General features: G+C 44.2%; 1 protein-coding gene across 1 annotated transcript in view; it reads right to left on the bottom strand.

Moving 5' to 3' along the window:
- Positions 1–319: 319 nt before the first annotated feature.
- The window catches only part of KIAA1958 (KIAA1958 ortholog), a 186,897-nt gene continuing 174,824 nt past the window's right edge, over positions 320–12,392 (bottom strand). Inside the window, exons 3-4 of the mRNA XM_077251152.1 lie at positions 2,683–2,855; positions 320–1,284 (exon numbers count right to left, since the gene is read on the bottom strand). Coding sequence (XP_077107267.1) covers positions 481–1,284; positions 2,683–2,855 — 977 coding nt within the window. The 3' untranslated portion in view covers positions 320–480. The remainder of the gene's footprint in view (positions 1,285–2,682; positions 2,856–12,392) is intronic.

The following is a 12,392-nucleotide window of genomic DNA, read 5'->3' as shown; positions in this document are numbered from 1 at the left end:
GTGGCTCTCAAGGTAAGAAAGGTTGGGGACCCCTGACCTAGATAGTTAGCTCTACTTCAGTACATCCTCAACATTAAAAGGGCTTTCTGACATAATGAAAAAATTGGACAAAGGCAGGAAATGGTATAAAATAAGAACGTATATCCAATTTCCAGCTTTTATCCACCTTTAACCATTTTATTAGTTCTGGACTAAATAACGTCTGTCAATTATCTGCTAAATATTACACAACAAATATTAATTCTAGATCAGAAATAACTTTGAAAAGTTGTGCTATTGTGATAAATCTTCCATTTCCTTACATTATGGTTTTTTTTTTAGTTGCTAAAAGGCACACAGAATACAAAAAAACTGCAAAACAAACAACTTGCATGATAAAGTGTAGTCAGGCTCCATGTCAATGGCAACAATGTGAGACTCTTTAGGAATTCCTGCTGGTCAGAACTGTGCAAGTCATTAATTTAGTGTTTTATGAAAATGCTAATAGTTGTTCACGGGACCAAACTTTCTAAATGTCTGTGTGAAGGAAACGAAAGTGTAATTGTCACATTGCTCTAACTTCACACGTTTTGCCAATTTAGGGACAACACCACGTAGCGATCGAAGACCCATTCTCTGTTCCTCGTACCAGACTTTTTCCATTCCACTGACCTCTTTCCTTGCAGTCAGATAAAATGGTGAGTTTGCTTCTATCTGAGATGGTGGGCGATGCGTGTACATGTACTTATACAGAAGACAGTAGGGACACCTTCTGTTTCCTTTTGAATGTTCATGGTAAATCTGGCCGTAGCACATCTTATTAGGGTTTGCTTGTTTGTCTCTCTTAACACTGTCTGTTCTAGCAAAGAAAGACTGATTATTTCCATCCTTCAACAATTCTATATCTCCATACATTAGATCGGCATGTTCCTGTAAGGTCCTCATATTTAGAAATTGGCTATTGTATTTTACCACTGAAGACAACAGTGGCACAGGCCCGTCATCACCTAGACAGCCGATTCGCCACATCTCCTCTTCATCTGCTAGAGTGAAGTAGACAATATTACGTGACCGGGAGCCTGACATTCCAGCTTTGTTGAGCAGTCTCAGTTTTTCTTTAAGTTTCTGTGAAGATGAATTGAAGACACTGCTGGTAATCGAGAAGCCAGCTCCAGCGTTTTTAAGAATGCGGTCTAGGCCTCTGCGTATTGCATGGAGAGATGTAGCTAAAAAATCTGATCCATCCGTTTTTTTCACAGTCACGTAAAAATCTTCCAAAAGCTCATTTAGCCTTACTGCAGGGACCTTAAAGACAAAGGAAGAACAAATGCTGTAGATATCAAAGATGAAGAATGTTTAATAATTAAAAAAAAAACTTTGCTGGCTACTATCATATTAAAGGGAATCTGTCAGCATGTTACTGCTATATAATCTGAAAGTAGTATAATATAGGGCAAGTGAGGCTGATTCCAACGATGTGTCACTTAGTTTACTGAGTGCAGCAGTTGTGACACAAAGTTTTTAGATGTAGCATGAAGCAGAGCTCAGAAAGCTAACCCCACCCACATCACAGTTTTCTATGTTCATTGCCTATTGACAGTCATCTGCTTATCACAAGTGGGGCGTGGTCAATCTAGCAGTCCCTTGAGCTGCAGTCTGATCAGTGATAACTTCCTGGTGATAAAATCTTCATTGTAAGTAAACAACACACAGCCAAAAAAAATTAACACTGATGAAATCTTTGTTTCAGCCCCTATCTCCTGCTGTATTCAGATTACATAGCACAAACCTGATGAAAGATTCTCTTTAAGACTGAACCATAATATCAAGGCAGGCAACCTAATAGGATGTGGATTTATGGACAATCAGGTTGGACAAAAGGCAATGACTCAATCAAGGACATAGAAAGATAAAAACTATCTGGCAAGAATTGACAGCACAGAACAAATTTGTTGAGAGTAAAAAGGTACAAATGTGTTTAGTAGATTACAATCAAACAATACATTTGAATTATGAAACATATTTGTACATTCTAAGGCCGGGGTCACACTAGCGTATTGCATCCGATGTGAGAGCAATGGATGCGATATGCTAAGGACACTCGGCTCCTGCTCTGCTGTCAGCAGGAGCCGAGTGTCATGCGTCTGTGTTCCGAGCCTCTCGCACAGGGAGGATCGGAGCACAGCTGCGGAGGAGGCAGGGAAATGACTTTCTCCATCTCCTCCATTGCCGGGGTTAGCGTATAACGCACATCACTCGGATGATATCTGAGTGATGTGCGTTGTCTCACTCGCACCCATAGGCTTATAAGGGTGCGAGTGAGACATTTCTCGGCCGAGAAAAAAAATTTCACTCGCACACTGAAAACGGCCAAGGAAAAAACTGGGGATGTGAGCTGCCCCATAGCAGAATACTGGTCCGAGTGCTATGCGATTTTCTATCGCATAGCACTTGTCCGTATTACAGACTAGTGTGACTCCAGCCTAATAAAACATAGTAAATACTGCAAATTTTTCTTCAAGTGTAGCAATATAACCCTAATCTTTCTTGACACTACCTTCCCTTTAATAATTTGGCTATGAGCCAGCAAGCCCTTGCCCCAGGTTCAGCCATCTTTTATGTGTTCAGTTGGTAAATCGCCTTGCTAAGCTTTTTCAAAATCAAGTTTTGTTGGTGGTGCAAACTGTCGATGGATAGACTCACCTTGGTAAAGTCCATGCAGTCTTTCAGCCCCCGTGTCATGCACCAGTATCTCCAGACATTTAAAGCATACAGAGTAGCTTTGGTTGTGTTTGAGCTGACGGCACTGATACAGAGATCTTTTAGGTCATCATGGAAATGAAAGATGGGGAACCTGTTGAGTTTGGTCGAGTATGCTGAAAAAGATAGACAAGCACCACTGTATCATACAGGTAGAGCAATAGTTAATACATTTTTTATCAGTGATGGGAACATAATTGGTAAAATATCACCACTGAGATCTACAAAGTGAGTAGTACCTATTAGGCTACGGTCACACTATCAGTATGTGGTCAGTATTTTACATCAGTATTTGTAAGCCAAAACCAGGAGTGGAACAAACAGAGGGGAAAGCTATAATAGAAACACATCACCACTTCTGTATTTATCACCCACTCCTGGTTTTGGCTTACAGATACTGAGGTGAAAAACTGACCAAATACTGATAGTGTGACCATAGCCTTAGAATAGGCGCAACATTCATGCTTCTGTAAGTCTATGGAAAAAACTTTACATAAAGGGTTATTCCGATGTCAGACATTTATAGATAAACCACAGGCTATACCATAAAATGTCTGGTATATGCTGTATGTGGATCGCATCTCTGGGACTTGCAGCAAGCTCAGAAAGGGATTCATATCTTGGAAATGGAGAGAACGCTATTTTCTGACCTCCCATAGAAAGATTGTATATAGCTGTACATGCAGTGACCTCTCCATTCACATTGGTGCAAGATAGAGCCCTGTTCTCAAGGTGGATATGTCATCCATTTTCCCTATGGAAATGCTGTCTTAAGAGCTCATTCACACATCAGTATTTGGTCAGTATTTTGCATCACTGTTTGTAGGCCAAAACCAGGAGTGGAACTCAGAGAAAAACTATAATTGAAAGATTGACAACTATTCTGTGTTTTGGAGACGCTCCTGATTTTGGCCTACAAATACTGATCAAACATAACAATATGTGAATTTACTCTTAGGCCCCGTGCACACATTCAGTATTTGGCTAGTATTTTTCCTCAGTATCTGTAAGCCAAAACCAGGAGAGGGTGATAAATGCTGAAGTGGTGACGTGTTTCTATTATACTTTTCCTCTGATTATTCGTCTCCTGGTTTTGACTTACAGATACTGAGGAAAAATACTGAGCAAATACTGATAGTGTGCACATGGCCTTAATGTTATTTTCTCATCACAAGCAGTAAATGAGGCTGCATAGGAGAAGCAGGAAAATACTGTGAAGAAGACACAGCACTAAAAAAACCCTGCAGACTCTTCTTTCTCAGGATATGCCATCACTTTAACCCCTTCACACAACAGTACTTTTTCGTTTTTGCATTTCTATTTTTCGCTCCATTTCTTCCCAGAGCCATAACTTTTTCATTTCTCTGTCAATATGGCCATGTGAGAGCTTGTTTTTTGCAGGACAAGTTGTACTTTTGAACGACACCATTGGTTTTACCATATTGTGTACTGGAAAAATGAAAATTCCAAGTGTGGTAAAATTGCAAAAAAAAGTGCAATTCCACAACTTTTTTATGGATTTTTTTTTACAATGTTCACCAAATGCTAAAACTGACCTACCATTACGATTCTCCAGGTCATTACGGCTATGTGCACACGTTGTGGATTAGCCTTAGGAATTTCTGGTGCGGATTCTGCCTCTCCTGGCAGAAAACGCACATGCGGATTTGTTGCGTTTTTGGTGTGGAAACACATTTTTTGTGCGTTTTTTTTTTGCGGATTTGCTGCGTTTTTTAGCCCTGCGGTTTTCTATAATGGAATGGGTACAAAAATGCTGCAGATTCGCAAAAAAGAAGTGACATGCTACTTCTTTTAAACCACAGCGTTTCCGCAGCAGATTTTCCGCAAAATGTGCACAGCTTTTTTTCTTTCTCATTGATTTACATTGTACTGTAAATCAATTGCGGATCTGCAGCGTTTCTGCACCGCAAAAAACGCTGCGAATCCGCAACATGTGCACATAGCCTACGAGTTCATAGACACCCATCCTGTATAGACTGAATTTTTTTCACCATTTAAATAAAAAACAAAGTTAGCAAAAATAAAATATAAAAAAAATTTGCGTCATTTTCCGAGACCTATAGCGTCTCCATTTTTCATGATCTGGGGCTGGGTGAGGGCTTATTTTTTGTGTGCCGAGTAGTGATGAGCGAGTGTACTGGTTGCTCGGGTTTTCCCTGAGCACGCTCGGGTGGTCTCCGAGTATTTGTCAGTGTTAGTGATCTACAGCTACTACCCAGCCTGAGTACATGTGGGGGTTGCCTGGTTGCTAGGGAATCCTCACATGTACTCAGCCTGTCTAATAGCTGCAAATCATTCAACTGCTGCGATGAAAACTTAATCTCCAAACACAAACAAATACTCGGAGATCACCCGAGTGTGCTAGGGAAAACCCGAGCAACCAGTACACTCGCTCATCACTAGTGCCGAGCTTACGTTTTTAATTATACCATTTTGGTGCAGATACGTTCTTTTGATCGCCATTACATTTTAATGCAATGTTGCGGCAATCAAAAAACGTAATTCTGGCATTTTTTTCGCTACATCACTTACCGATTTGATTAATTCTTTTCTTTTATATTGATAGATCGGGCGATTCTGAATGCGATGACACCAAATATGTGTATTTTTTTTTAATTGTTTTATTTTATATGCGGCAAATGGGGGTGATTTGAACATATATATATATATATATATATATTTACTTTTCACTTGCTTCTATAGTCTCCATCATAGACTAGAAGCTGCAATGATCCGATCACCTCAGCTACACGCAGGCGATGATCAGATCGCCTCTGTGTAGCAGAAATGCTCACTTGTTATAAGCGCCGACCGCTGGGCGGTGCTCATAGCAAATCTGGCAATGACAACCACGGGGATCTCTGTAAGGCCGGGGTCACACTAGACCGTAATACGGACGAGTGCTATGCGATAAAAAAATCGCATAGCACTCGGCCCAATGTTAATCTATGGTCCAGCTCCCATCATCCGATATTTTCTCCACCGTATTTCGGATCCGAGGGAACTCGCAGCAGGCTGCGATTGTCAGCGTATCTCGGCCGAGACTCGCCAATGCAAGTCTATGGGTGCGCGAAAAAATCGGATTACACACGGACCATGCGTGTGCATTGCGAGAAATACGCAGCGGTGTTCTATAGAAAAGCCGGTAATTCAATTGCTGGCTTCTCATTTCTCCTTCCCAAACCCGACAGGATATGAGACATGGTTTACATACAGTGAACCATCTCATATCCCCCTTTTTTTTGCATATTCCAAACTAATGTTAGTAGTGTGTATGTGCAAAATTTGGCCGCTGTAGCTGCTCAAATAAAGGGTTAAATGGCGGAAAAAATTGGCGTGGGCTCCCGCGCAATTTTCTCCGCCAGAGTAGTAAAGCCAGTGACTGAGGGCAGATATTAATAGCCAGGAGAGGGTCCATGGTTATTGGCCCCCCCGTGGCTACAAACATCTGCCCCCAGCCACCCCAGAAAAGGCACATCTGGAAGATGCGCCTATTCTGGCACTTGGCCACTCTCTTACCTAAGTCTAACAGAGTTTGGCTTGACTCCATTTTGTCCCATATCAGAATTCACCTGGCCCCCTGTTATGACCCCAATGGCGAGGATCTCAGAGGAACAAGTAAGTCTGCGAAGTACAAAAATCCAGCTCATAGGGCAGTGGTAACTGGGTTGACCATATATCTACTCCTAACGCCAACACTAGAAGTAGCCGGGGAACATGCCTACGTTGGTCGCTAGATGTCTCGCGCCAGCCGGAGGACTAACTACCCCTAGAAGAGGAAAACAAAGACCTCTCTTGCCTCCAGAGAATAGACCCCAAAAGTTGGATACAAGCCCCCCACAAATAATAACGGTGAGGTAAGAGGAAATGACAAACACAGAGATGAACTAGGTTTAGCAAAGAGAGGCCCACTTACTAATAGCAGAATGTAGTAAGATAACTTATATGGTCAACAAAAACCCTATCAAAAATCCACACTGGAAATTCAAGAACCCCCGAACCGTCTAACGGCCCGGGGGGAGAACTCCAGCCTCCCTAGAGCTTCCAGCAAGGTTAGGATACAGATTATGTACAAGCTGGACAAAAATGCAAACAAAAACAAATAGCAAAAAGCAAGGAAGCAGACTTAGCTTAATCTAGCAGGAACCAGGATCAGTAGACAAGAGCACAACAGATTAGCTCTGATTACAACGTTGCCAGGCATTGAACTGAAGGTCCAGGGAGCTTATATAGCAACACCCCTGACCTAACGACCCAGGTGAGCATACAAGGGATGGCAGACATTCCCAGTGTCAAATCACTAGTAACCACTAGAGGGAGCCAAAAAGGTAAATTCACAACAGTACCCCCCCCTTAGTGAGGGGTCACCGAACCCTCACCAAGACCACCAGGGCGATCAGGATGAGCGGTGTGAAAGGCACGAACCAAATCGGCCGCATGCACATCAGAGGCGACCACCCAGGAATTATCCTCCTGACCATAGCCCTTCCACTTGACCAGGTACTGAAGCCTCCGCCTGGAGAGACGAGAATCTAAGATCTTCTCCACCACGTACTCCAACTCGCCCTCAACCAACACCGGAGCAGGAGGCTCCGCAGAAGGGACCACAGGCACAACGTACCGCCGCAACAAGGACCTATGAAATACGTTGTGAATGGCAAACGACACCGGAAGATCCAGGCGAAAGGATACAGGATTAAGGATTTCCAATATCTTGTAAGGACCAATGAAGCGAGGCTTAAATTTGGGAGAGGAGACCTTCATAGGAACAAATCGAGAAGACAGCCATACCAAATCCCCAACGCGAAGTCGGGGACCCACACCGCGGCGGCGGTTGGCAAAACGCTGAGCCTTCTCCTGTGACAACTTCAAGTTGTCCACCACATGACTCCAGATCCGCTGCAACCTATCCACCACAGAATCCACCCCAGGACAGTCAGAAGGCTCCACATGTCCCGAGGAAAAACGAGGATGGAAACCAGAGTTGCAGAAAAATGGCGAAACCAAGGTGGCGGAACTAGCCCGATTATTAAGGGCAAATTCAGCCAACGGCAAGAAGGTCACCCAATCATCCTGATCAGAAGAGACAAAACACCTCAAATAAGCCTCCAGAATCTGATTAGTTCGCTCCGTTTGTCCGTTAGTCTGGGGATGAAAAGCGGACGAAAACGACAAATCAATGCCCATCCTACCACAAAAGGATCGCCAGAACCTGGAAACAAACTGGGATCCTCTGTCCGACACAATATTCTCAGGAATGCCGTGCAAACAAACCACGTTCTGGAAGAACACAGGAACCAGATCAGAAGAGGAGGGCAGCTTAGGCAAAGGAACCAAATGGACCATTTTGGAGAAACGATCACATATCACCCAGATGACAGACATGCCCTGAGACACCGGAAGATCAGAAATAAAATCCATGGAGATGTGTGTCCAAGGTCTCTTCGGGACAGGCAAGGGCAAGAGCAACCCGCTGGCACGAGAACAGCAAGGCTTAGCTCGAGCACAAGTTCCACAGGACTGCACAAATGACCGCACATCCCTTGACAAGGAAGGCCACCAAAAGGACCTGGCCACCAGATCTCTGGTGCCAAAAATTCCCGGGTGCCCTGCCAACACTGAGGAATGAACCTCAGAAATGACTCTGCTGGTCCATTTAGCAGGCACAAACAATCTGTCAGATGGACAAGAGTCAGGCCTACCAGCCTGAAATCTCTGCAACACACGCCGCAGATCAGGAGAAATAGCTGACAAGATAACTCCTTCCTTAAGAATACCCACAGGTTCAGCGACTCCAGGAGCATCAGGCACAAAGCTCCTAGACAGAGCATCGGCCTTCACATTCTTTGAACCTGGTAAATACGAGACCACAAAGTCAAAACGGGAGAAAAACAATGACCAGCGGGCCTGTCTAGGATTCAGGCGTTTAGCAGACTCGAGATACATCAGATTTTTGTGATCAGTCAAGACCACCACACGATGCTTAGCACCCTCGAGCCAATGACGCCACTCCTCAAATGCCCACTTCATGGCCAACAACTCCCGATTGCCCACATCATAATTTCGCTCTGCCGGCGAAAACTTCCTGGAGAAAAAGGCACAAGGTCTCATAGTAGAGCAACCAGGGCCTCTCTGCGACAAAACGGCCCCTGCCCCAATCTCCGAAGCATCCACCTCCACCTGAAAGGGAAGTGAGGTGTCAGGTTGGCACAAAACAGGCGCCGAAGTAAACCGGCGTTTCAACTCCTGGAAAGCCTCCACGGCAGCAGGAGCCCAGTTAGCTACATCAGAGCCTTTCTTGGTCATATCCGTCAATGGTTTAACAACGCTAGAAAAATTTGCGATAAAACGACGGTAGAAGTTAGCAAAACCCAAGAACTTCTGAAGACTCTTAACTGACGAGGGTTGAGTCCAATCATGAATAGCTCGGACCTTGACTGGGTCCATCTCCACAGCAGAAGGGGAAAAAATGAACCCCAAAAAGGGAACCCTCTGTACACCAAAGAGACACTTTGAGCCTTTAACAAACAAAGAATTTTCACGCAAAATCTTAAAAACCATCCTGACCTGCTCCACATGCGAGTCCCAATCATCAGAAAAAACCAGAATATCATCCAGATAAACAATCAAAAATTTATCCAGATACTTCCGGAAAATGTCATGCATGAAGGACTGAAAAACTGAAGGTGCATTAGAGAGCCCAAATGGCATCACCAAGTACTCAAAATGACCTTCGGGCGTATTGAATGCGGTTTTCCATTCATCGCCTTGCTTAATGCGCACAAGGTTGTACGCACCACGAAGGTCTATCTTGGTGAACCACTTGGCACCTTTAATCCGGGCAAACAAGTCTGACAACAGCAGCAAAGGATACTGAAATTTGACAGTGATCTTGTTTAAAAGCCGATAGTCAATACAAGGCCTCAAAGATCCGTCCTTTTTGGCCACAAAAAAGAATCCCGCACCAAGAGGGGAAGAAGGACGGATATGCCCCTTCTCAAGAGACTCCTTGATATATGAACGCATCGCGGTATGTTCAGGTACCGACAAATTAAACAGTCTTCCCTTAGGAAACTTACTGCCAGGAATCAAATCTATTGCACAGTCACATTCCCTATGAGGAGGCAGTGCACTGGACTTAGACTCGCTGAAGACATCCTGATAATCAGACAAATACGCCGGAACTTCCGAAGGCGTAGAAGAAGCAATAGACAAGGGCAGGGAATCTCCATGAATTCCATGGCAGCCCCAACTTGACACCGACATTGCCTTCCAGTCCAGGACTGGATTATGGGTCTGTAACCATGGCAAACCCAAAACAACCAAATCATGCATCTTATGCAGAACAAGAAAACGTATCACCTCCCGATGTTCGGGAGTCATGCACATGGTAACCTGTGTCCAAAACTGCGGTTTATTTTTTGCCAAAGGCGTAGCATCAATACCCCTAAGAGGTATAGGATTTTCTAATGGCTCCAGAACAAAACCGCAGCGCTTGGCAAATGACAGATCCATCAGACTCAGGGCAGCACCTGAGTCTACAAACGCCATGACAGGATACGATGACAGTGAGCAAATCAAAGTTACAGATAGAATAAATTTAGGTTGCAAATTACCAATGGCGACAGGACTAACAACCCTAGTAAGACGTTTAGAGCATGCTGAGATAACATGTGTAGAATCACCACAGTAGTAACACAAGCCATTCTGGCGTCTATGAATTTTCCGCTCATTTCTAGTCAGGATTCTATCACATTGCATTAAATCAGGTGCCTGTTCAGACAACACCATGAGGGAATTTGCGGTTTTGCGCTCCCGCAACCGCCGGTCGATTTGAATTGCCAGGGCCATGGAATCATTCAGACCTGTGGGAATGGGAAAACCCACCATCACATTCTTAATGGCTTCAGAAAGGCCATTTCTGAAATTTACAGCCAATGCACACTCGTTCCACTGGGTCAGCACGGACCATTTCCGAAATTTTTGGCAATACACTTCAGCCTCGTCCTGGCCCTGAGACATAGCCAGCAAGGCTTTTTCTGCCTGAATCTCAAGATTGGGTTCCTCATAAAGCAAACCGAGCGCCAGAAAAAACGCATCAATATCAGCCAATGCCGGATCTCCTGGCGCCAGCGAGAAGGCCCAATCCTGAGGGTCGCCCCGTAAAAAAGAAATAACAATTTTCACTTGCTGAGCGGAGTCTCCAGATGAACAGGGTCTCAGGGACAAAAACAATTTACAATTATTCCTGAAATTTCTAAATTTAAATCGGTCTCCGGAAAACAGTTCAGGAATCGGTATCTTAGGTTCTGACATAGGATTTCTGATAACATAATCTTGTATGCCCTGCACACGAGCAGTAAGCTGGTCCACACCTGTAATCAAGGTCTGGACATTCATGTCTGCAGCAAACACAAGCCACTCAGAGGTAAAGGGGAAAAGAAAAAAAAATGAGAAAGAGAAAAAAAAAACTCAGAATTTTCTTTCTTATAATCCCGCTTCTGCAATGCATTTAACATTTAATACTGGCCTGGCAAACTGTTATGACCCCAATGGCGAGGGTCTCAGAGGAACAAGTAAGTCTGCGAAGTACAAAAATCCAGCTCATAGGGCAGTGGTAACTGGGTTGACCATATATCTACTCCTAACGCCAACACTAGAAGTAGCCGGGGAACATGCCTACGTTGGTCGCTAGATGTCTCGCGCCAGCCGGAGGACTAACTACCCCTAGAAGAGGAAAACAAAGACCTCTCTTGCCTCCAGAGAATAGACCCCAAAAGTTGGATACAAGCCCCCCACAAATAATAACGGTGAGGTAAGAGGAAATGACAAACACAGAGATGAACTAGGTTTAGCAAAGAGAGGCCCACTTACTAATAGCAGAATGTAGTAAGATAACTTATATGGTCAACAAAAACCCTATCAAAAATCCACACTGGAAATTCAAGAACCCCCGAACCGTCTAACGGCCCGGGGGGAGAACTCCAGCCTCCCTAGAGCTTCCAGCAAGGTTAGGATACAGATTATGTACAAGCTGGACAAAAATGCAAACAAAAACAAATAGCAAAAAGCAAGGAAGCAGACTTAGCTTAATCTAGCAGGAACCAGGATCAGTAGACAAGAGCACAACAGATTAGCTCTGATTACAACGTTGCCAGGCATTGAACTGAAGGTCCAGGGAGCTTATATAGCAACACCCCTGACCTAACGACCCAGGTGAGCATACAAGGGATGGCAGACATTCCCAGTGTCAAATCACTAGTAACCACTAGAGGGAGCCAAAAAGGTAAATTCACAACAGCCCCCACCTTTTCACTACTGGAATGAAGGCCCTTTAGTATGGTAATGAACTGAGGCCAGTGTAGCAGGCAGATGGCACTTCAAAGCTTGAATGAGGAAGCCACACAAGCAGAGGGCATGGAGGTGCCTGGGGTCTCAATTAAAGTATACATGTCAGGTGGCTACAGGATACACGTCTATTGTCTTCCCAGCCCGACCGTCTACAACATGAAATTATGAATTATGGATGCATTGTCTGAGGTACAGGCTCATAAAAAATATCCTCAAAGCCCTGAAGAAATTGCGCATCTGACAGTGCAACTCCCGGGTCAGTGAGGGTTCTGGAATCTGAG

The sequence above is a fragment of the Ranitomeya variabilis genome, chromosome 1, assembly GCF_051348905.1.
Source record: "Ranitomeya variabilis isolate aRanVar5 chromosome 1, aRanVar5.hap1, whole genome shotgun sequence".
NCBI lineage: Eukaryota > Metazoa > Chordata > Amphibia > Anura > Dendrobatidae > Ranitomeya > Ranitomeya variabilis.
The sequence above is the reverse complement of the archived record's forward strand: the minus strand, read 5'-3'. Positions and strand labels throughout refer to the sequence as shown.